The sequence below is a fragment of the Oncorhynchus tshawytscha genome, linkage group LG01, assembly GCF_018296145.1.
Source record: "Oncorhynchus tshawytscha isolate Ot180627B linkage group LG01, Otsh_v2.0, whole genome shotgun sequence".
Lineage (NCBI taxonomy): Eukaryota > Metazoa > Chordata > Actinopteri > Salmoniformes > Salmonidae > Oncorhynchus > Oncorhynchus tshawytscha.
This window is the reverse complement of record NC_056429.1, coordinates 59306888-59332772: the sequence shown is the minus strand read 5'-3', so window position 1 is coordinate 59332772 and position 25885 is coordinate 59306888. Positions and strand designations below refer to the sequence as shown.

The following is a 25885-nucleotide window of genomic DNA, read 5'->3' as shown; positions in this document are numbered from 1 at the left end:
AGAATGCGAGTGCCGACCTCCACCGCAGTGAGGCCCCGGTGTTTGCACCGGGGGACCGGGTCTGGCTCTCGACCCGAAACCTGCCCCTCCGCCTGCCTGGCCGGAAGCTGGGCCCGTGGATTGTGGGGCCATTCCAAGTCCTGAGGAGACTGAACGAGGTTTGCTACAGGTTACAGCTTCCCCCCGATTACCGTATTAACCCCTCGTTCCATGTGTCTCTCCTCAGGCCGGTGGTGGTTGGTCCACTCCAGGAGTCTGAGGTGCGGGAGGTTCCTCCACCCTCTCTGGACATCGTGGGGGCCCCGGCGTATGCTGTTCGGGCTATACTGAACTCGAGGCATCGGGCGAGGGGCCTTCAGTGCGTGATTGTTTTATGTATGTTCGGTCCGTTATTGGGGGCTCGGTATTACGACATGTTATTGGAAAATTGGAGTAAAGTTACTTGTGTTACTCATCTCTGCTGTCCTGCACCTGACAGCTCTGCACCAGCTACACCCAGACCACTACAATAACTATAACGTTATCTAGCTAGATAAGATTAAGGGGAGGTTTAAGGGGATGTATTCTACTATTCTACTGACAATTGAGATGTACAAAAAATGGCATAAGGGAACGACAAGTAGATAAGAGGCAATAAGAGACAATCAGGATAAGAGGCAATCCGTAATTTCGATTAAGACATTAATGAGCGAGCTAGGGCGGACGTAGTCAATATAACTATTTGTTCAGCACTTTTGAAATGTACAGTGACAGAATTCAGAGCATGGGCCGTTCTTACAGTGTTCTCCCTGTACACCAATTCAGAACCGTAGGATAAATAAAGGTGCCACATAAGCAGACAATGAAATATTTGATGATTACATTTCTCTAAAACAGGTCATAGGCAACATGTGCACCACCAAGTTAGAACAGTAGGTGAAATTAAGAGGGGAAAATAGACACAATTATTAGGATGAGGCACATGGCTACTAACAGCTTATTACACAACATACACTTAGTATTACTTTCTTAGCTACAGTATGCATATCTCCCTGGCATATTACATCATTTATGCAGCAGCATACAAACTTTTTTGGACTGACCTTGTTGTGCTGTACCCACTTGAACAGAAAGGTGGCGTGGTGGTCCTTTGTGGGCAAATTTTGTCATCAAAAGTCTGGCATTCTCTGGATTTATGGTGCTTTCAAGACAACTGGGAACTCTGAAAAAAACTAAGTTATGATGACATCATTATGACTTACAATTCTGAGTTGGATGACCGTTCAAAGCGTATTTTCCCAGTCGGAGCTCGTTTTCTCCTGAGTTCCCAGTTGTCTTGAAGTCACTGAAGTCAGATTTCCCAGTCCCGAGTTAACAGTTGTTTTGAGCGGGGCAGAAATCATGCTGGATTGACAGCATGGCCAAAGTTGAATGTTTTCATTTTAAGCTTAGAAAAGAGACCCTTAAACCCAGACTTTGGACCATACAGCCACTCCACTGAGTAGCAGGCTAGTGATTGCTTTGCAATGCTTGCAGTTAGCCACTGATTCCTTACAAACCACTCATTGCTGAATTTGTAATTCCCAACTTGTTGTGTAATGTTTATGTCCAGTGGCCGATGAGCACTGACACATTTGATCTATAATTTTTCTTCATTATTGATCTTCACATGACAAGGATTAAAAAGGATTTGCCAGTAGTTTATCGACTTGATTCATGATGATGACTGCTAGCTAAGATTTTGAAATCAAAGCTACTGTAGATATAACGTGATTTGACATAATTGTATCTGTGGCCAACGACCTCGAGCCTTCTTGGATGGGTACTTCTAATGGGTACTTCTAACTCTATGGCAGCATCCAAGGGGCTTGAATTTTCGAGCTCTACCCTTAGATTTGGCAGTGATGTTGTGTCTCCATGAGTGACAGAAGACTGAGCCAACCACGGAGCAACTAGAGAACATTACCAGCACCTACGCTCCATATTTTCTGCTGGCTGCCCCACCACCACAGAAAGCCCTGAACTAGGCTGAAACACCTGCATTTTTGAGCTGCCTTACTCAAGAAAGCAAAAAAGAGACCATGTTTGTATGCGGTTTTATTATCTCAATGATTTTATTATGTTTTACATTGTTTGCAAACTGATATGTGACACATATTAATGCCAAAATAAAATGCAAAACAGGCAACACCAATTTTTTATCTAGTTATCATTTATTTTTATTGATGAATAAACAAGTTGTGGGTGTGTCGTGGGTTGGCCCCTCACTGGCCAATCAGAATGTGCTCCATGGCTAAATACATGGTTGCTTCAAGTATGTATTTATGGTATTTTATGTATTGCCTTCGAATCAACTCCAATTCCGGTTTACAGAAAAAAAATGTAAACCTATCCCATCTTTGCTAAATATGTTAACTTGAACCTGTTTGCAGTCCACATTGTTCTAAGTCATTTCATGGCTTCAATATTGAAATTTATACATAGCATTAGCACTGATATAGGGGTTAGGCCTACTGTAAATTGCCTTATGTGAGAGCATGGACAATATTACATTCGTTATTGATACGGCCTAAAGACAGAGAGCAAATAATTTGAATCAAATTCTAAACAAAAGGAGTCAACAAATTGTTTTAAATAGGCCATGTCTAAATACACTTACAGGTACTGTAACTGCTTCCCGTGGGCATAAAATATATATTTTTAAACAGACTATGGAGGGTTTTATGCACATCCAAACTTTTCACAGTACCTGGACAAAGATCCAATATAAAGAGCGTGCTGTTGAACCAGCCTTCATTATAGTAGGCCTAGAGTAAGGGTAGTATACGGAGGGCTTGTTTAAAAGAAATTAAGTCCAAATACTAGGTTCACCAGCATTTACCAAGGTTCTCATCTCTTGTCTCTTTCATAATGGACATGGACACATGTAGCCTACAGTGGTTCCTCCTTTAAAAGTGGCGTCATACTGCAGCATTCTGTGGCACGTCATTTAATTGTCAGACATTTGTTCTGTTACTATTGCTAGTTTGACCACCAGAGGGCATCTTTGAGAAGCATTTGATAGTATTCCGTATTGGCATTAACAGAGAATTTAAAGCCTTTTTTGTAATAACATAGTATATGGGATTGATTTTAAGAAATTTGGCTTAATTAATTTGAATTATATTATGGTGTTTCTATTCAGAGAAAAAAGAAACCCTCAGGGTTTCGTTAGGGTGGAATGGAAAATATGGCGGTGTACAACATGATGGTCGGGAGTAGGCTACGGGATTGGAGTATTCTAAATTGTTTGCCTTCATTAGACAACTTTGTTCCAATATTCCTGTAAATCAGGGATATTTATTCGCATAGTAATTCGTTATGGATCCATAACTAAATCAACATCTGCATTTTGAAAGAGTATTTTTTATCATTATTTTACTAAGAAAATGTGTTTATTTGTTTTTTAGGCTACTGTGCAGTCACTAATACATACTGTAGTAAACATGGGAAAGTGCCTAATTCCTTACATAAGGGAGATCAGGCAATGTCTGTACTACAGAATGCAGGGCATGTGGGAGACCGGTGTTGTTTCATAGTTGTGTTGACTTCACTATTGTTCTACAAATGTAGAAAATAGTAAAAATAAAGAAAATTCCTCGAATGAGTAGGTGTGTCTAAACTTTTGACTGGTACTTGCTTAATTAATTTGAATAATATTATGGTGTTTCTATACCATGAAAAATAAAACCCTCAGGGTTTCCGTTAGGATGGAATTGAATATATGGCACTGTACAAAGTGACGGTCGGGAGTAGGCTACAGGATTGGAGGATTCTGAATTGTTTGCCTTCATTAGACAACTTTGTTCCAATATTTCTGTAAATCAGGGATATTTATTCCCATAGTAATTCTTTATGGATCCATAACTAAATCAATATCTGCATTTTGAAAGAGTATTTTTTATCATTATTTTATTAACGAAATGTTTTATTTGTTTATTAGGCTACTGTGCAGTCTACAATACATACTTTAGTAAACATGGGGAAGTGCCTAATTCCTTACATAAGGGAGCAGGCCATGTCTGTACTACAGAATGCGGGGCACGTGGGAGAGCGGGGTTCTAATTCCCATTGGGGAGGAAGGAGTAGGCTGTCCTTGTAAATAAGAATTTGTTCTTAACTGATTCCATATGTGTTATTTCATAGTTGTGATGTCTTCACTATTACTCTATAATGTAGAAAATAGTAAACATTTAGAAAAATCCTGGAATGAGTAGTTGCGTCCAAACTTTTGACTGGCACTTGCTGGAACGGAAAATATAGAGCTGTACAACGTGATGGTCGGCAGTAAAGTACTGGGCTGTTTAGCTAAAGAATCCTCGCAGGGCACGAGGAAGGAGTAGGCTGTACTTGAAAAATAAGAATTTGTTTTTAACTGACTTGCCTAATTATATAAAGGTTACACTAAGAGCATAACATTTCTGCATCCTAATTTACCAATACCCAAATGGAGATTAAGTGAAAATAAAAATCTCATTGATTTACAGTGGGGCAAAAAAGTATTTAGTCAGCCACCAATTGTGCAAGTTCTCCCACTTAAAAAGATGAGAGAGGCCTGTAATTCATCATAGGTACACTTCAACTATGACAGACAAAATGAGAAAAGAAAAATCCAGAAAATCACATTGTAGGATTTTTAATTAATTTATTTGCAAATTATGGTGGAAAATAAGTATTTGGTCAAAAACAGAAGTTTATCTCAATACTTTGTTATATACCCTTTGTTGGCAATGACAGAGGTCAAACGTTTTCTGTAAGTCTTCACAAGGTTTTCACACACTGTTGCTGGTATTTTGGCCCATTCCTCCATGCGGATCTCCTCTAGAGCAGTGATGTTTTGGAGCTGTTGCTGGGCAACACGGACTTTCAACTCTGACTTTATGGAGTTGAGATCTGGAGACTGACTAGGCCACTCCAGGACCTTGAAATGCTTCTTACGAAGCCACTCCTTTGTTGCCCGGGCGGTGTGTTTGGGAACATTGTCATGCTGAAAGACCCAGCCATTGAATTACCTGAGCCACCTTTTCAGCTGAATGGGGGGTGGAGTTCCCCTCGGGGATCGCCTTGACATAACAGTCTTTCAGGCTTGTATTCTGAAAAATGAGGGAGTAAAAGCAGTCGGAATGAGTGGACCCTGCCGTGTCACAGAGCTTTTTCATGCGCGTGACTGAGAGAGTGCCTTTCTTGTTTACCTTTTATATTGATGACGTTATTGTCCGGTTGAAATATTATTGATTATTTAGGCTAAAAACAACCTGAGGATTGATTATGAACATCGTTTGAAATGATTCTACAAACTTTACGGATACTATTTGAATTTTTTTCTGTGTCACGACTTCCGCCGAAGTTGGCTCCCCTGCCTGTTCGGGCGGTGCTCGGCGGTCGTCGTCACCGTCCTACTAGCCACTACCGATCCCTTTTTCGTTTGTCTGTTGGTATTGTCTTATTAGTTTCACCTGTGTGTATTTTAGTTTAAATAGCTTCCTTATATATAGTAGGTTGTCCCGCCCTTGTTTTGTGCGGGATTGTTTTTGTTACTCTGTTGTATGGTGGTTTTCGTGTGGTTATTCTCCGGACTATTTTGGTCCTGTGTTTGGGCTGGTCAATTGTATGCGCCCTGTGTGTTGGCGTGACCGTTTTTGTGCGCCGGAGAATAAATTGACAATCTACTGAACCCTGCTCTCTGCGCCTGATTCCACCCACCACTCCTAGTAAATCGTGACAGTCTGCCTGTTGTGACTGCCTTTGAGCCTGTGGATTACTGAAGAAAACACGCAAACAAAACGGAGGTTTTTGGATATAAAGAGAATTTATCGAACAAAAGGAACATTTATTGAATAAATGAATGTCTTCTGAGTGCAACCATATGAAGATCATCAAAGGTAAGTGATTAATTTTATCTCTATTTCTGACTTGGCTGGTTACTGTTTGTAATGATTTGTCTGCTGGGTTATGTTCTCAAATAATCGTAAGGTATGCTTTTGCCATAAAGCATTTTTTAAATCTGACACCTTGGTTGGATTCACAAGAAGTTAATCTTTAAACCTATGTGAAATAGTTGTATATTTTCTGAATTATTATAATGAGTATTTCTGTATTAGAATTTGGCGCTCTGCAATCTCACTGGATGTTGGCCACATACCCTAGAGAGGTTAAATAAATAAGACCTACACTATTTTTAATAGGACATTGTTCTCCACTCATTACCTGTATTAACTGCACCTGTTTGAACTCGTTAACTGTATAAAAGACACCTGTCCACACACTCAATCAAACAGACTTCAACCTCTCCACAATGGCCAAGACCAGAGAGCTGTGTAAGGACATCAGGGATAAAATTGTAGACCTGCACAAGGCTGGGAAGGGCTACAGGACAATCGGCAAGCAGCTTGGTGAGAAGGCAACAACTGTTGGCGCAATTATTAGAAAATGGAAGAAGTTCAAGATGACGGTCAATCACCCTCGGTCTGGGGCTCCATGCAAGATCTCACCTTGTGGGGCATCAATGATCATGAGGAAGGTGAGGGATCAGCCCAAAACTACACGGCAGGACCTGGTCAATGACCTGAAGAGAGCTGGGACAACAGTCTCAAAGAAAACCATTAGTAACACACTACGCCGTCATGGATTAAAATCCTGCAGCGCTTGCAAGGTCCCCCTGCTCAAGCCAGCGCATGTCCAGGTCCGTCTGAAGTTTGCCAACGACCATCTGGATGATCCAGAGGAGGAATGGGAGAAGGTCATGTGGTCTGATTAGACAAAAATAGAGCTTTTTGGTCTAAACTCCACTCGCCGTGTTTGGAGGAAGAAGAAGGATGAGTACAACTCCAAGAACATCATCCCAACCGTGAAGCATGGAGGTGGAAACATTATTCTTTGGGGATGCTTTTCTGCAAAGGGGAAAGGACGACTGCACCATATTGAGGGGAGGATGGATGGGGCCATGTATTGCGAGATCTTGGCCAACAACCTCCTTCCCTCAGTAAGAGCATTGAAGATGGGTCATGGCTGGGTCTTCCAGCATGACAACGACCCAAAACACACAGCCAGGGCAACTAAGGAGTGGCTCCGTAAGAAGCATCTCAAGGTCCTGGAGTGGCCTAGCCAGTCTCCAGACCTGAACCCAATAGAACATCTTTGGATGGAGCTGAAAGTCCGTATTGCTCAGTGACAGCCCCGAAACCTGAAGGATCTGGAGAAGGTCTGCATGGAGGAGTGGGCCAAAATCCCTGCTGCAGTGTGTGCAAACCTGGTCAAGAACTATAGGAAACGTATGAACTCTGTAATTGCAAACAAAGGTTTCTGTGCCAAATATTAAGTTCTGCTTTTCTGATGTATCAAATACTTATGTCATGCAATAAAATCCAAATTAATTACTTAAAAATCATACAATGTGATTTTCTGGATTTTTGTTTTAGATTCCGTCTCTCACAGTTTAAGTGTACCTATGATAAATATTACAGACCCCTACATGCTTTGTAAGTAGGAAAACCTGCAAAATCCGCAGTGTGTCAAATACTTGTTCTCCCCACTGTACACGTATAGGATTGGAGGACTCTAAATGGATATCTAAGGGGCATTTTCCATTAGGATCTGTGAGAATATCTGAATTACAAAGCAGCCTTTACTTAAATCATGTTTCTAGTCTATTGCATAGTTACAATGTGTAATCATTGATGTCCCAGGAGCAGGAGCAGGAGTGGTAAACACTGTTGAAGTGTATAATTGTAATACATACATGCAGACACAGCATTATTCACAGAATGGAGTTTGATACACCTGGTATTGGATATGACAGAAAAAAACTTGCTAAATAACAATATTCGTAAATGAACTTTATGACAAAAAAATACACACAATCATTTGTCTCTAGATTAACTAACATTTTCCTCTCAATTGTACATTTTTTGCTTGACTCGTTATGCCGTTAAAACGACTTACATTTACATTTTGTCAGCCATCTTTGCTGAATAAAGTCACCAGGGAGCGTTGGCTCACGTCAAATTCGTCATTGGAACCACTCAATATGATTGGTCATATAAAAACCTTGGGACCCAAATGCATAATGAGTTCTCTAACTCCCGCTTGTGGTGGTCTGGAGCAATGAAGCCGTGATGCTGGATACCTCTAAGTCCTGTGGTGTAAGCACGCAACTTTTAAAGGAGGAACCACTGTACATCATGGATGCGGTTTTACACACGAGGAAAGCATAGCTAAAATAACGTAGGCCTGCCTATAATACATAGATAAAAAGAGAACATCAGCTCACTGTTTTGCTCCTTTCCAACTTGATATTTTAATAAAGATTTGGTAATTTATTTCCAAGCAGTCTCACGAGCCAAACACTTTATCGATGATCTTGACGAGCTACTTGATTACATTTGGCAGGACAAAAAGAAAACATTGACTTCATTGAGAGGAGGGTAGGCTATACTTGGTTTTTACATCTTGTTCCATGCACATATGGGCAGTGTGCGTTACGGCTGGATAGGCTGCGTTTCCGGGAAAATAATGAGAGAAAAACGAACACTTTTTTCCCTTTGTATTATCTGTTACCAGATCTAATGTGTTATATTCTCCTACATTAATTTCACATTTCCACAAACTTTAAAGTGTTTCCTTTCAAATGGTATCAAGAATATGCATATCCTTGCTTCAAGTCCTGAGCTACAGGCAGTCAGATTTGGGTATGTCTGTCAAATCTGCTCCTGCAATGCCCTCTAAATCAAATCAAATCAAATGAAATTTTATTTGTCACATACACATGGTTAGCAGATGTTAATGCGAGTGTAGCGAAATGCTTGTGCTTCTAGTTCCGACAATGCAGTAATAACGAACAAGTAATCTAACTAACAATTCCAAAACTACTGTCTTATACACAGTGTAAGGGGATAAAGAATATGTACATAAGGATATATGAATGAGTGATGGTACAGAGCAGCATAGGCAAGATACAGTAGATGGTATCGAGTACAGTATATACATATGAGATGAGTATGTAAACAAAGTGGCATAGTTAAAGTGGCTAGTGATACATGTATTACATAAGGATACAGTCAATATAGAGTACAGTATATACGTATGCATATGAGATGAATAATGTAGGGTAAGTAACATTATATAAGGTAGCATTGTTTAAAGTGGCTAGTGATATATTTACATTTTCCCATCAATTCCCATTATTAAAGTGGCTGGAGTTGAGTCAGTGTCAGTGTGTTGGCAGCAGCCACTCAATGTTAGTGGTGGCTGTTTAACAGTCTGATGGCCTTGAGATAGAAGTTGTTTTTCAGTCCCTCGGTCCCAGCTTTGATGCACCTGTACTGACCTCGCCTTCTGGATGATAGCGGGGTGAACAGGCAGTGGCTCGGGTGGTTGATGTCCTTGATGATCTTTATGGCCTTCCTGTAACATCGGGTGGTGTAGTTGTCCTGGAGGGCAGGTAGTTTGCCCCCGGTGATGCGTTGTGCAGACCTCACTACCCTCTGGAGAGCCTTACGGTTGAGGGCGGAGCAGTTGCCGTACCAGGCGGTGATACAGCCCGCCAGGATGCTCTCGATTGTGCATCTGTAGAAGTTTGTGAGTGCTTTTGGTGACAAGCCGAATTTCTTCAGCCTCCTGAGGTTGAAGAGGCGCTGCTGCGCCTTCTTCACGATGCTGTCTGTGTGAGTGGACCAATTCAGTTTGTCTGTGATGTGTATGCCGAGGAACTTAAAACTTGCTACCCTCTCCACTACTGTTCCATCGATGTGGATAGGGGGTGTTCCCTCTGCTGTTTCCTGAAGTCCACAATCATCTCCTTAGTTTTGTTGACGTTGAGTGTGAGGTTATTTTCCTGACACCACACTCCGAGGGCCCTCACCTCCTCCCTGTAGGCCGTCTCGTCGTTGTTGGTAATCAAGCCTACCACTGTTGTGTCGTCCGCAAACTTGATGATTGAGTTGGAGGCGTGCGTGGCCACGCAGTCGTGGGTGAACAGGGAGTACAGGAGAGGGCTCAGAACGCACCCTGTGGGGCCCCAGTGTCGAGGATCAGCGGGGAGGAGATGTTGTTGCCTACCCTCACCACCTGGGGGCGGCCCGTCAGGAAGTCCAGTACCCAGTTGCACAGGGCGGGGTCGAGACCCAGGGTCTCGAGCTTGATGACAAGCTTGGAGGGTACTATGGTGTTGAATGCCGAGCTGTAGTCGATGAACAGCATTCTCACATAGGTATTCCTCTTGTCCAGATGGGTTAGGGCAGTGTGCAGTGTGGTTGAGATTGCATCGTCTGTGGACCTATTTGGGCGGTAAGCAAATTGGAGTGGGTCTAGGGTGTCAGGTAGGGTGGAGGTGATATGGTCCTTGACTAGTCTCTCAAAGCACTTCATGATGACGGATGTGAGTGCTACGGGACGGTAGTCGTTTAGCTCAGTTACCTTAGCTTTCTTGGGAACAGGAACAATGGTGGCCCTCTTGAAGCATGTGGGAACAGCAGACTGGTATAGGGATTGATTGAATATGTCCGTAAACACACCGGCCAGCTGGTCTGCGCATGCTCTGAGGGCGCGGCTGGGGATGCCGTCTGGGCCTGCAGCCTTGCGAGGGTTAACACGTTTAAATGTCTTACTCACCTGGCTGCAGTGAAAGAGAGACCGCATGTTTTCATTGCAGGCCGTGTCAGTGGCACTGTATTGTCCTCAAAGCGGGCAAAAAAGTTATTTAGTCTGCCTGGGAGCAAGACATCCTGGTCCGTGACTGGGCTGGATTTCTTCCTGTAGTCCGTGATTGACTGTAGACCCTGCCACATGCCTCTTGTGTCTGAGCCGTTGAATTGAGATGTTGTGCTTACCCTGTCTCAACCCCTCTCGCGCCAGCCTCAGCCTCCACTCCTAGTTTCCAGCAACCTGCACAAGCTTCTCCTGACCTGCACTCCATGTCCCCCCTGTGTCAAAAAATACCTTGGTTACTTCATCCCAGTCTCCTCGTCTGAGTCTGCTCAGGTTCCCATTCCACTCCGCAAAACAATGTCATTTTAGGCTAAAAGTTTTTTTAAAAGGGTGCGATCCTTAAGAGGTTTTAAGGACACGCCTCAAATATTTTCAACCCCTCCCATCTAATCGCAAGCGTGCTGATGTTAGAGAGGTAAAATGCAGAACCTGGTGTTAGGGCTGGAAAATGCCAGTGTGTCACGCCCTGGTCTTAGTATTCTGTGTTTTCTTTATTATTTTGGTCAGGCCAGGGTGTGACATGGGTTATTTATGTCCTTGATAACGTCATTTCCGTCAGCCTGCCAGCATAGTGGAGTCTGCCACTAGCACAGTCAGTGTAGTCAGCTCAGCTATCACCATTGAGACCGTGTCTGTGCCTCGACCTAGGTTGGGCAAAACTAAACATGGCGGTGTTCGCCTTAGCAATCTCACTAGGATAAAGACCACCTCCATTCCTGTCATTACTGAAAGAGATCATGATACCTCACATCTCAAAATAGGGCTACTTAATGTTAGATCCCTTACTTCAAAGGCAATTATAGTCAATGAACTAATCACTGATCATAATCTTGATGTGATTGGCCTGACTGAAACATGGCTTAAGCCTGATGAATTTACTGTTTTAAATGAGGCCTCACCTCCTGGCTACACTAGTGACCATATCCCCCGTGCATCCCGCAAAGGCGGAGGGGTTGCTAACATTTACGATAGCAAATTTCAATTTACAAAAAAAAAAATGACGTTTTCGTCTTTTGAGCTTCTAGTCATGAAATCTATGCAGCCTACTCAATCACTTTTTATAGCTACTGTTTACAGGCCTCCTGGGCCATATACAGCGTTTCTCACTGAGTTCCCTGAATTCCTATCGGACCTTGTAGTCATAGCAGATAATATTCTAATCTTTGGTGACTTTAATATTCACATGGAAAAGTCCACAGACCCACTCCAAAAGGCTTTCGGAGCCATCATCGACTCAGTGGGTTTTGTCCAACATGTCTCTGGACCCACTCACTGTCACAGTCATACGCTGGACCTAGTTTTGTCCCATGGAATAAATGTGGTGGATCTTAATGTTTTTCCTCATAATCCTGGACTATCGGACCACCATTTTATTACGTTTGCAATTGCAACAAATAATCTGCTCAGACCCCAACCAAGGAACATCAAAAGTCGTGCTATAAATTCACAGACAACACAAAGATTCCTTGATGCCCTTCCAGACTCCCTCTGCCTACCCAAGGACGCCAGAGGACAAAAATCAGTTAACCACCTAACTGAGGATCTCAATTTAACCTTGCGCAATACCCTAGATGCAGTTGCACCCCTAAAAACTAAAAAAATCTCATAAGAAACTAGCTCCCTGGTACACAGAAAATACCCGAGCTCTGAAGCAAGCTTCCAGAAAATTGGAACGGAAATGGCGCCACACCAAACTGGAAGTCTTCCGACTAGCTTGGAAAGACAGTACCGTGCAGTACCGAAGAGCCCTTACTGCTGCTCGATCATCCTATTTTTCTAACTTAATTGAGGAAAATAAGAACAATCCGAAATTCCTTTTTGATACTGTCGCAAAGCTAACTAAAAAGCAGCATTCCCCAAGAGAGGATGACTTTCACTTTAGCAGTGATAAATTCATGAACTTCTTTGAGGAAAAGATTATGATTATTAGAAAGCAAATTACGGACTCTTCTTTAAACCTGCGTATTCCTCCAAACCTCAGTTGTCCTGAGTCTGCACAACTCTGCCAGGACCTAGGATCAAGAGAGACGCTCAAGTGTTTTAGTACTATATCTCTTGACACAATGATGAAAATAATCATGGCCTCTAAACCTTCAAGCTGCATACTGGACCCTATTCCAACTAAACTACTGAAAGAGCTGCTTCCTGTGCTTGGCCCTCCTATGTTGAACATAATAAACGGCTCTCTATCCACTGGATGTGTACCAAACTCACTAAAAGTGGCAGTAATAAAGCCTCTCTTGAAAAAGCCAAACCTTGACCCAGAAAATATAAAAACTATCGGCCTATATCGAATCTTCCATTCCTCTCAAAAATTTTAGAGAAGGCTGTTGCTCAGCAACTCACTGCCTTCCTGAAGACAAACAATGTATACGAAATGCTTCAGTCTGGTTTTAGACCCCATCATAGCACTGAGACGGCACTTGTGAAGGTGGTAAATGACATTTTAATGGCATCGGACTGAGGCTCTGCATCTGTCCTCGTGCTCCTAGACCTTAGTGCCGCTTTTGATACCATCGATCACCACATTCTTTTGGAGAGATTGGAAACCCAAATTGGTCTACACGGACAAGTTCTGGCCTGGTTTAGATCTTATCTGTCGGAAAGATATCAGTTTGTCTCTGTGAATGGTTTGTCCTCTGACAAATCAACTGTAAATTTCGGTGTTCCTCAAGGTTCCGTTTTAGGACCACTATTGTTCTCACTATATATTTTACCTCTTGGGGATGTTATTCGAAAACATAATGTAAACTTTCACTGCTATGCGGATGACACACAGCTGTACATTTCAATGAAACATGGTGAAGCCCCAAAATTGCCCTCGCTAGAAGCATGTGTTTCAGACATAAGGAAGTGGATGGCTGCAAACTTTCTACTATTAAACTCGGACAAAACAGAGATGCTTGTTCTAGGTCCCAAGAAACAAAGAGATATTCTGTTGAATCTGACAATTAATCTTAATGGTTGTACAGTCGTCTCAAATAAAACTGTGAAGGACCTCGGCGTTACTCTGGACCCTGATCTCTCTTTTGAAGAACATATCAAGACCATTTCAAGGACATCTTTTTTCCATCTACGTAACATTGCAAAAATCAGAAACTTTCTGTCCAAAAATGATGCAGAAAAATTAATCCATGCTTTTGTCACTTCTAGGTTAGACTACTGCAATGCTCTATTTTCCGGCTACCTGGATAAAGCACTAAATAAACTTCAGTTAGTGCTAAATACGGCTGCTAGAATCCTGACTAGAACCAAAAAATTTGATCATATTACTCCAGTGCTAGCCTCTCTACACTGGCTTCCTGTCAAAGCAAGGGCTGATTTCAAGGTTTTACTGCTAACCTACAAAGCATTACATGGGCTTGCTCCTACCTATCTCTCTGATTTGGTCCTGCCGTACATACCTACACGTACGCTACGGTCACAAGACGCAGGCCTCCTAATTGTCCCTAGAATTTCTAAGCAAACAGCTGGAGGCAGGGCTTTCTCCTATAGAGCTCCATTTTTATGGAACGGTCTGCCTACCCATGTCAGAGACGCAAACTCGGTCTCAACCTTTAAGTCTTTACTGAAGACTCATCTCTTCAGTGGGTCATATGATTGAGTGTAGTCTGGCCCAGGAGTGGGAAGGTGAACGGAAAGGCTCTGGAGCAACGAACCGCCCTTGCTGTCTCTGCCTGGCCGGTTCCCCTCTTTCCACTGGGATTCTCTGCCTCTAACCCTATTACAGGGGCTGGGTCACTGGCTTACTGGGGCTCTCTCATGCCGTCCCTGGAGGGGGTGCGTCACCTGAGTGGGTTGATTCACTGTTGTGGTCATCCTGTCTGGGTTGGCGCCCCCCTTGGGTTGTGCCGTGGCGGAGATCTTTGTGGGCTATACTCAGCCTTGTCTCAGGATGGTAAGTTGGTGGTTGAAGATATCCCTCTAGTGGTGTGGGGGCTGTGCTTTGGCAAAGTGGGTGGGGTTATATCCTTCCTGTTTGGCCCTGTCCGGGGTGACCTCGGATGGGGCCACAGTGTCTCCTGACCCCTCCTGTCTCAGCCTCCAGTATTTATGCTGCAGTAGTTTATGTGTCGGGGGCTGGGGTCAGTTTGTTATATCTGGAGTACTTCTCCTGTCCTATTCGGTGTCCTGTGTGAATCTAAGTGTGCATTCTCTAATTCTCTCCTTCTCTCTTTCTTTCTCTCTCTCGGAGGACCTGAGCCCTAGGACCTGAGCTCCAGGACTACCTGACATGATGACTCCTTGCTGTCCCCAGTCCACCTGGCCATGCTGCTGTTCCAGTTTCAACTGACCTGAGCCCTAGGACCATGCCCCAGGACTACCTGACATGATGACTCCTTGCTGTCCCCAGTCCACCTGGCCATGCTGCTGCTCCAGTTTCAACTTCCACCTGACTGTGCTGCTGCTCCAGTTTCAACTGTTCTGCCTTATTATCATTCGACCATGCTGGTCATTTATGAACATTTGAACATCTTGGCCATGTTCTGTTATAATCTCCACCCGGCACAGCCAGAAGAGGACTGGCCACCCCACATAGCCTGGTTCCTCTCTAGGTTTCTTCCTAGGTTTTGGCCTTTCTAGGGAGTTTTTCCTAGCCACCGTGCTTCTACACCTGCATTGCTTGCTGTTTGGGGTTTTAGGCTGGGTTTCTGTACAGCACTTTGAGATATCAGCTGATGTACGAAGGGCTATATAAATAAATTTGATTTGATTTGATTTATGTGGTGTGTTTTTGTCTTGTTTTTTTTGTAGGTATTGGGATTGTGATATAGTAGGGTTATCTAGAATAGTCTATGGCTGTCTGGAGTGGTTCTCAATCAGAGGCAGGTGTTTATCGTTGTCTCTGATTGGGAACCATATTTAGGCAGCCATACTCGTTGAGTGTTTCGTGGGTGATTGTTCCTGTCTCAGTGTTAGTGTGCACCAGATAGGCTGTTTAGGTTTTCGCGGTGCGTTTCTTGTTTTGTATTGTTCGTGTTTATTAAACATGTATCAAAATTACCACGCTGCATTTTGGTCCTCCTCTCCTTCACCGCAAGAAAACCGTAACAGTGTTTTTTTTCCATGACGAAATTGCAAACTAACGTGCGTTTGACACGAGCACCACCTTAACGCCAGCCAAAAATGGAGCCCTAAAGGCAATGGAGCCCTAAAGGCGATGCATCTATTTTATTTATTTTTTATTTTACCTTTATTTAACCAGGTAGGCTAGTTGAGAACAAGTTCTCATTTGCAACTGCGACCTGGCCAAGATAAAGCATACCAGTGTGAACAGACAACACAGAGTTACACATGGAGGAAACAATTAACAAGTCAATAACACAGTAGAAAAAAAGAGTCTATATACATTGTGTGCAAAAGGCATGAGGAGGTAGGCAAATAATTACAATTTTGCAGATTAACACTGGAGTGATAAATGATCAGATGGTCATGTACAGGTAGAGATATTGGTGTGCAAAAGAGCAGAAAAGTGGGATGAGGGGATGAGGTAGGTCAAAATGGGTGGGCTATTTACCGATAGACTATGTACAGCTGCAGCGATCGGTTAGCTGCTCAGATAGCAGATGTTTGAAGTTGGTGAGGGAGATAAAAGTCTCCAACTTCAGCGATTTTTTTGCAATTCGTTCCAGTCACAGGCAGCAGAGAACTGGAACGAAAGGCGGCCAAATGAGGTGTTGGCTTTAGGGATGATCAGTGAGATACACCTGCTGGAGCGCGTGCTGATAATGATAAGCATTTTGTACCATGACAAATCTACTGTGGCAATTTATCCAACACTTTGTATGAATGAAAACTAATGTTGGTGTAACCTACTGTTATTTTATTTGTTTCCTTCCTTATTTATGTTATCCAAAAGTGTCTGGTATAGTAATTTCTTATCAAGATCGGGGTTAAAATGTCCATGTGTGACCAACAGCCTTGATTCGGGCTTATGTGTTAAAATGTGAAATTGTGGGCCTCCCGGGTGGCGCAGTGGTTAAGGGCGCTGTACTGCAGAGCCAGCCAGCTCTGCCACCAGAGACTCTGGGTTTGCGCCCAGGCTCTGTCGTAACCGGCCGCGACCGGGAGGTCCGTGGGGCAATGCACAATTGGCCTAGTGTCATCCGGGTTATGGAGGGTTTGGCCGGTAGGGAAATCCTTGTCTCATTGCGCACCAGCGACTCCTGTGGCAGGCCGGGCGCAGTGCGTGCACGCTAACCAAGGTTGCCAGGTGCACGGTGTTTCCTCCGACACATTGGTGCGGCTGGCTTCCGGGTTGGATGGCACTGTGTTAAGAAGCAGTGCGGCTTGGTTGGGTTGTGTATCAGAGGATGCATGACTTTCAACCTTCGTCTCTCCTGAGCCCGTACGGGAGTTGTAGCAATGAGACAAGATAGTAGCTACTAAACAATTGGATACCATGAAATTGGGGGGTAAAATTCACACACAAATTTTTTTCAAAGTGAAATTGTGTTTTTTACATTGGATAAAAGTAGAGACTCAGAGCTACAAAATGGTATATAATACACTGCATTTGAGGAACAATGGGAAAGTAATTCTGCTTTGAACTTGTAACCCCACTTTGAGAAAATGGCCATAGAATATTTTTGGTACAATTACTGGAGAGCTCTTTTGTCTGCACCCATTCAGCATTGTTCACACCCTCCAAAGCCTTAGCCCCAACCATCTCTTTAAGGATTCACATGTGAGGTCATGTAGTGTGGTAAAGATTAAGACTAAAAGTAGTATCTTACAATAAGGAAACATTCCAGGTAAACAAAGTGTCCAGAAAAATATTTTCTAAATATTAGATGGAATTTACCCAGACACACCTGTCTAAATTGATGGGTCATGTGAAAGAAATGATATAACCCCCAGCCACATCTTGCTAAGTGGATAGTTGCATAGTAGCAATATAAAAAAGAATGCCAATATAAAGAAAAAAGTAACAAATATCAATGCCAGTAGAGAAAGAACAAAATAATATACAGTATGTACAACAACAATATAAGTGATACTTGTGATGAGGTAGTTATATGCACACAATCAGGGGTAAAGTGGCTGAGCAACGTATGTGTGTTAGGAGACAGTCATGTGAATGTCCATAGAGGCACTGCAGATAGTGCTGATGACTGGGAACCCACCATCAGTGATGAACTGGTCCATCCAAACTAAGCACGAACAAGGGAATCTATATTCAGAGAGCCTGTTTCTGTCCTGCCATTGACTTTGGTGCAGCTAGCTAAACAATTAACCACAAACCCAATCTTTAGAGTACTAGCAATACAAACCGATTGTCATAGCTAGTTAAAGTTAACCAAATAGGTTCAATGCTAACATTAGAATATAACTAACAATGAAAATGGATTTCTGAGATAATATTCCTACACAGATCATACACGTAATGTTAACTAGCGAGCCAGCCACCTAATGCCAGCTAGCTAGGTAACAATAAGCTCTAACTTGCAATGAAAAACAATTCTGGCAAAATTAGAAATGTATAATATCTGAAACTGTAGCTAGACTCTTACCTGTATACCTGGATGAATGCTTCACGGCAGACTGCAACCCTTTTCATTAAATAAGACTTCCTGTGTGGTTTCCGTTTTGCTTGTACAGCTTGCTTGGCCCGTTGTGTCAAGTCACTCTGGTTTACACTGACCGTGAGCAATGCCATAAGAATCATCAAATCTTTCTCCCTTTCTGTCACGGATGCTATAGTTGCCCTTAGTTTGAAGATGTAATCCGGAGACAGGTGTTTCATACAACAGCCTTCTGTGTTCTCTTTTCATCTCCTTATCATACTTTGCTTCTACCGTACATTCTACTGATTTCAAAACTCGGTGAACTTCTTCTGTGACAATGGCACTGTTGATCGCTGTTTCTTCCCCATCACTGTCATGAGAAGACTCTACAATGTCTTTTTCATTTAAAACATTTTTTAAAACCTAAATCAGGGATTTCCTCATTATCTGGTTAATTTTCAGAGTCAGAGAGAGTCAGCATGGTACAATCGTCCTCCTGAAAGTAGTTCATCACAACGTTTTCCCACTGACCTTTGTCGATAGCGCTTGATAAATTCAGGGCAGCAATGTTATTGGGAGCATTAGCAACACATTTGCAGTTCTCCTTGGCTAAAGAAAAAACTACATTTTTTTCTGTAGGATTATCTACACATAAAAGGATTATCTACACATAACGAGCAGCTCATTTTATAGACAGAAGATGCTACAGTGGTTCTTCCTGTAAAAGTTGCATCAAACTGCAGCACACCTTGCGGGCTACCGCAGAATTCTATGGCACGTTATTTAATTGTCAGACATTGTTGCCATTAATGCTAGTTAGTGCTAGTTTGACACCCAGAGGGCATCTTCGAGAAGCATTTGACTTTTTGTATTATTAGCTGTACCTAGAGAATTTAAAACATTTTTGTAAGAACATAGTATATTGGATTGATTTTAAATGTAGCTTAATTAATCTGATTAATAATTCCAAGAAAAATGAAAAACGAAACCCTCAGGGTTTCCGTTAGGAAAATATGGCACTGTACAATGTGAGAGTTTCCACACCCTAATTGTAGGCTAACCAATAGCCAAACGGAGATTCAGTGAAAATAAAAATCTCATTGATTTATCAAGACCAGTCCCCATGCTTGTCTCAGAGCAGTGCCGTCTTGACCTCTGAATGCTGTCTTTTCCCTTTTCCACTTGCCTCTTCCATTACTTTTTCCATTAAACAACTATTTGTTTACCTTCATTAGCCTACAATATTTCTGTCATTCAGTGATCTTTATTCCCATATTATTTCGTTATGGATCCATATTGAAAATGGCATGTGCAAGAGACAGTGGTAATATTTTTCCTTTTAGAGACTATACATGGTGTCCAGGTCAGGATAACCAAAACATGTACTTATTAAAAGACTATCAGAAAGAATGTTGGTACTTATTTATTTTGATCCAAAGCCATGAATCAGTGAGTCACTCAGCTTTATGTAGATGCCGAGGCTATATGACTGAGTCACTCAGCTTCATGTAGGTGCCGAGGCTATATGACTGAGTCACTCAGCTTTATGTAGGTGCCGAGGCTATATGACTGAGTCACTCAGGGCCCTAACCACTAGATCACCCCAGGCTACGATTGAACACAAATTTGACAGTTAATTCGAAACACTTCACACTTGTATGTCATAGCCTAGTGGAGTAGAGACCAATATCTATCTTGTGTTATTAAGCTAGATAAAATGATGGTTATGGATTTGTATGGTTGCATTTCAGATACATTTTTATACATTTGAATGTTGCAGTAATAGGACCTAGGCCTACTGTATACCGTATGAGCAAGAGAGAATATTATTTTGATAGCAGGCTTGATCCCAATGGAGAAAACGAGCACTGCTAAATTTCAAGGAATCACGAGGCTCATTTGAATTTCCTGAGGCAACAGGAAAATGATCTGCGACAAAAGCGTGATCTAGTTAAGATCCGACATCTGTAGCATCACTGATTGCTAACTTGATAAGGCATAGCTGCAGTAGATTAAATGGAATGTCCATAATTGTTGAGTTTTAATTTCTGTGGTCCTGCGAAATAACAAGAAAGCCATCAGGAAGATTAGTATGCAGAGTCATGAGTCTACATTGTTTCACTGCAACACACACATGTACAGTTCACACACGCATGCACACATACATACACTTTGCTCAGCATGTGCTTTGTTGGTTCTTATGGGATGCAGTTAGATGCAGACCGAGTAATTCATATGATTGCAATCCATCAGTGCCAAACGTAGCAGGGATGCTCTAATTGCGGTGTATGATAAAACATGATACGGATCTTCACACGCACTCAGCACACACGTCAGCTACCCTTGAATTTCTGAAAAAGCACACATTTAAATATATGCACAGCAAATTGATCAGGGTAACCTAGCGTTGCTTTTTCAGTGTAACATTTTTTTGTGTTGATTCAGGTGTGACATTAACACTTATTGGTGTAAAAGAACCCCAGTGTTTGTGTTAAAACCACACACATCATGATCATATTTCCCAGCATGCTCTAGTCCAGGTAGATTTTTTGAATAGTTTGTTTCAATATATATTATTTTGCGTGTACATTGATCAATTGATGAATTAATCTTATGCTACTCAAAAATAAATAACATACATTATTCTAAACTAAGCCAATCTGTTAGTTTAACTTATTTCACCTGTTACTGAAATGGTTGTTTCAGTTTATACAGTGGTGGATAAAGTACCCAATTGTTGTACTTGAGTAAAAGTTAAGCTACCTTAATAGAAAATTACTTAAGTAAAAGTCACCCAGTAAAATACTACTTGAGTAAATGTCTAAAAGTATTTGGTTTTAAATATACTTAAGTATGAAAAGTAAATGAAAGTGCAAAAATATAACACGCCAACACAAAATTGACTAACGAAGCATTTGTGTTCAGTGAGTCCTCCAAATCAGAGGCAGTAGGGATGACCAGGGATATTCTCTTGATAAGTGTGTTCCTTTGACCATGTTCCTGTCCTGCTAAGCATTCCAAATGTAATGAGTACTTTTGGGTGTCAGAAAAAATGTATGGAGTAAAAAGTACATTATTTTCTTTAGGAATGTAGTGAATGAAGTAAAATAAAATGTTAACTTAAGTACTTTACACCACTGAGTTTAGATGCTTTAGGTATTCTCATACCTTAGTCTTCTCAACCCTGGGAGTCATTCTGAATGCAGGTTGTGGGTGAATGAACAATCTAAATGTTAGATGTTCCCACTCTGGCTGGATTCCAATAGGAATTACACATATATTTGCAAGCCAGCATAATGTGACTTGCAGGCCTGATGTGGCCCATAAACCATGAGTTTCAGGCCAATATATTGGGGTAAAACAAGGTCCTGAAAATAAAGCATTATGAAGTACATAGTCTTAATTTAATTTTAGTGAAAACATTTATTCATTTAGTTCTCACTTGGTGAAGGCCACAGGACTGAAAATAAATGAATGCAACAAACATGTCTCTGTCACTAAAAAATACAGTCATGGGTCGTAACAATTCACTCCAAAGGCAAGGCATACTGGGAAATATGCAAATTAGGCTTTACATCAAGCAATGTGTTAATTTAACACTGAAAGGTGTGGACCAGTATAGACACGGGAACAGTTGACACTGAAATATGCTGTGTGTATATGTATATGTCCTAGCGTCCTGTCCAGGGGGTGTACTTCTACATCAAGCTGCCTCATTCTGACACAGGAGATAGAGTCCTGCCCCTATGGGCCAATTTGGCTAGGACAAGGCTTACTTACAGTTGAAGTTGGAAGTATACATACACCTTATCTAAATACATTTAAAACCCCAGTTTTTCACAATTCCTGACATTTAATCCTAGTAAAAAGGCCATGTCTTAGGTCAGTTAGGATCACCACTTTATTTTAGGAATGTGAAATGTCAGAATAATAGTCGAGGGAATTATTTATTTCAGCTTTTATTTCTTTCATCAAATTCCCAGTGGGTAGGAGGTTTACATACACTCAATTAGTATTTGGTAGTGTTGACTTTAAATTGTTTAACTTGGGTAAAACTTTTCTGGTAGCCTTCCACAAGCTTCTTACAATAAGTTGAGTGAATTTTGGCCCATTCCTCCTGACAGAGCTGGTGTAACTGAGTCAGGTTTGTAGGCCTCCTTGCTCGCACATGTTTTTCAGTACTGCCCACAAATGTTCTATAGGATTGAGGTCAGGGCTTTATGATGGCCACTCCAATACCTTAACTTTGTTGTCCTTAAGCCATTTTACCACAACTTTGGAAGTATGCTTGGGGTCATTGTCCATTTGGAAGACCCATTTGCAACCAAGCTTTAACTTCCTGACTGATGTCTTGAGATGTTGCTTAAATATATCCACATCATTTTCCTTCCATCATTTTCCTTCCTCATATTTTGTGAAGTGCACTAGTCCCTCCTGCAGCAAAGCACCGCAACAACATGATGCTGCCACCCCCGTGCATCACGGTTGGGATGGTGTTCTTCAGCATGCAAGCCTCCCCCTTTTTCCTCCAAACATAACGATGGTCATTATGGCCAAACAGTTCTATTTTTGTTTCAGCAGACCAGAGGACATTTCTCCAAAAAGCACAATGTTTGTCCCCATGTGCAGTTGCAAACCGTACTGTGGCTTTTTTATGGCGGTTTTGGAGCAGTGGCCTCCACAAGTCTGGTTCATCCTTGGGAGCAATTTCCAAATGCCTGAAGGTACCACGTTCATCTGTACAAACAATAGTACACGAGCATAACAAGTCCTATATCTTGCTGAGCGGCCTTTCAGGTTATGTTGATATAGGACTTGTTTTACTGTGGCTATAGATACTTTTGTACCTGTTTCCTCCAGCATCTTCACAAGGTCTTTTGCTGTTTTTCTGGGATTGATTTGTACTTTTCGTACCAAAGTACGTTAATCTCTAGGATACAGAACTCGTCTCCTTCCTGAGCGGTATGACAGCTGCGTGGTCCCATTGTGTTTATACTCGTGTACTATTGTTTGTACAGATGAACGTGGTACCTTCAGGCATTTGGAAATTGCTCCCAAGGATGAACCAGACTTGTGGAGGCCTAGAATTCTTTTTCTGAGATCTTGGCTGATTTCTTTGGATTTTCCCATGATATCAAGCAAAGAGGCACTGGGTTTGAAGGTAGGCCTTGAAATACATCCACAGGTACACCTCCAATTGACTCAAATGATGTCAGTTAGCCTATCAGAAGCTTCTAAAGCCATGACATCATTTTCTGTAACTTTCCAAGCTGTTTAAAGGCACAGTCAACTTAGTGTATGTAAACTTCTGACCCACTGGAATTGTGATACAGTGAATTATAAGTGAAATAATCTGTCTGTAAACAATTGTTGGAAAAATTACTTGTGTCATGCACAAAGTAGATGTCCTAACCGACTTGCCAAACTATAGTTTGTTAACAAGAAATTTGTGGAGTTGTTGAAAAATGAGTTTTAATGACTCCAACCTAAGTGTATGTAAACTTCGACTTCAACTGTACTTCTTACTTATACGTCCAGCAGCCTTGAGGGAAAATGTAGTGGCATAAGACATAAGGCACTCATGCTGCTTGGGAACTCTGCTGGACTCTGACACTGATTCAATAAGTGTTGTATTGAAAACAGAGTTCCGCATAGAATAGTGTTTATTATCCTACAGATCTGATCCACTGAGAAACAGAGAGACATCCACATGCACACACAAGGACAGTAAGGCAAGTGGCAGTATATCCTTACACTCACCAGGATGAGCAGACAGTGGTTGGACAGGTCTTGATGGGCAGGGATTGTGGAGAACACTGACAGGACCAGACAGCCAAACACCAAGATGAACCTGGGTGAGAGAAACACGCAAACTCTACATTAGATAATAAATATAACACCTACAGATAATACACACAAATATATACAGTTTAAGTCGGAGGTTTACATACACCTTAGCCAAATACATTTAAAATCAGTTTTTCACAATTCCTGACATTTAATCCTATTAAGAATTCCCTGTCTTAGGTCAGTTAGTATCACCACTTTATTTTAAGAATGTGAAATGTCAGAATAATAGTAGAAATAATTATTTATAAAATTGTTTAAAACTTGGGTCAAACGTTTCGGGTAGCCTCTCACAAGCTTCCCACAATAAGTTGGGTGAATTGTGCCCCATTCCTCCTGACAGAGCTGGTGTAACTGTGTCAGGTTTGTAGGCCTCTTTGCTCACACACGCTTTTTCAGTTCAGGCCACACATTTTCTATAGGATTGAGGTCAGGGCTTTGTGATGGCCACTCCAATACCTTGACTTTGTTGTACTTAAGCCATTTTGCCACAACTTTGGAAGTATGCTTGGGGTCATTGTTCATTTGGAAGACCCATTTGCAACCAAGCTTTAACTTCCTGACTGATGTCTTGAGATGTTGCTTAAATATATCCACATCATTTTCCTTCCTCGTGAAGCCATCTATTTTGTGAAGTGCACCAGTCCCTCCTGGGGCAAAGCAGCCCCACAACATGATGCTGCCACCCCTGTGATTAGCGGTTGGGATGGTGTTCTTCGGCTTGCAAGCCTCCCCCTTTTCCCTCCATACATAAATCAAATCAAATCAAATTTTATTTGTCACATACACATGGTTAGCAGATGTTAATGCGAGTGTAGCGAAATGCTTGTGCTTCTAGTTCCGACAATGCAGTAATAACGAACAAGTAATCTAAGTAACAATTCCAAAAAACTACTGTCTTATACACAGTGTAAGGGGATAAAGAATATGTACATAAGGATATATGAATGAGTGATGGTACAGAGCAGCATAGGCAAGATACAGTAGATGATATCGAGTACAGTATATACATATGAGATGAGTATGTAAACCAAGTGGCATAGTTAAAGTGGCTAGTGATACATGTATTACATAAGGATGCAGTCTGATATAGAGTACAGTATCTACGTATGCATATGAGATGAATAATGTCCTAGGGTAAGTAACATTATATAAGGTAGCATTGTTTAAAGTGGCTAGTGATATATTTACATCATTTCCCATCAATTCCCATTATTAAAGTGGCTGGAGTAGAGTCAGTGTCATTGACAGTGTGTTGGCAGTAGCCACTCAATGTTAGTGGTGGCTGTTTAACAGTCTGAAGGCCTTGAGATAGAAGCTGTTTTTCAGTCTCTCGGTCCCAGCTTTGATGCACCTGTACTGACCTCGCCTTCTGGATGACAGCGGGGTGAAGGCAGTGGCTCGGGTGGTTGATGTCCTTGATGATCTTTATGGCCTTCCTGTAGCATCGGGTGGTGTAGGTGTCCTGGAGGGCAGGTAGTTTGCCCCCGGTGATGCGTTGTGCAGACCTCACTACCCTCTGGAGAGCCTTACGGTTGAGGGCAGTGCAGTTGCCATACCAGGCGGTGATACAGCCCGCCAGGATGCTCTCGATTGTGCATCTGTAGAAGTTTGTGAGTGCTTTTGGTGACAAGCCGAATTTCTTCAGCCTCCTGAGGGTGAAGAGGCGCTGCTGCGCCTCCTCACGATGCTGTCTGTGTGAGTGGACCAATTCAGTTTGTCTGTGATGTGTATGCCGAGGAACTTTTTTCCAAGCTGTTTAAAAGGCACAGTCAACTTAGTGTATGTAAACTTCTGATCCACTGGAA

At 42.0% G+C, this 25885-nt stretch overlaps 1 protein-coding gene across 3 annotated transcripts in view; it reads right to left on the bottom strand.

Moving 5' to 3' along the window:
- Nucleotides 1–25885, bottom strand: part of LOC112260800 (potassium voltage-gated channel subfamily KQT member 5-like) — a 152303-nt gene that overhangs the window by 25946 nt on the left and 100472 nt on the right. For all 3 annotated transcript variants that reach the window (XM_042323822.1, XM_042323809.1, XM_042323814.1), the window contains exon 2: nt 23991–24081. In XM_042323822.1, coding sequence (XP_042179756.1) covers nt 23991–24081 — 91 coding nt within the window. The remainder of the gene's footprint in view (nt 1–23990; nt 24082–25885) is intronic.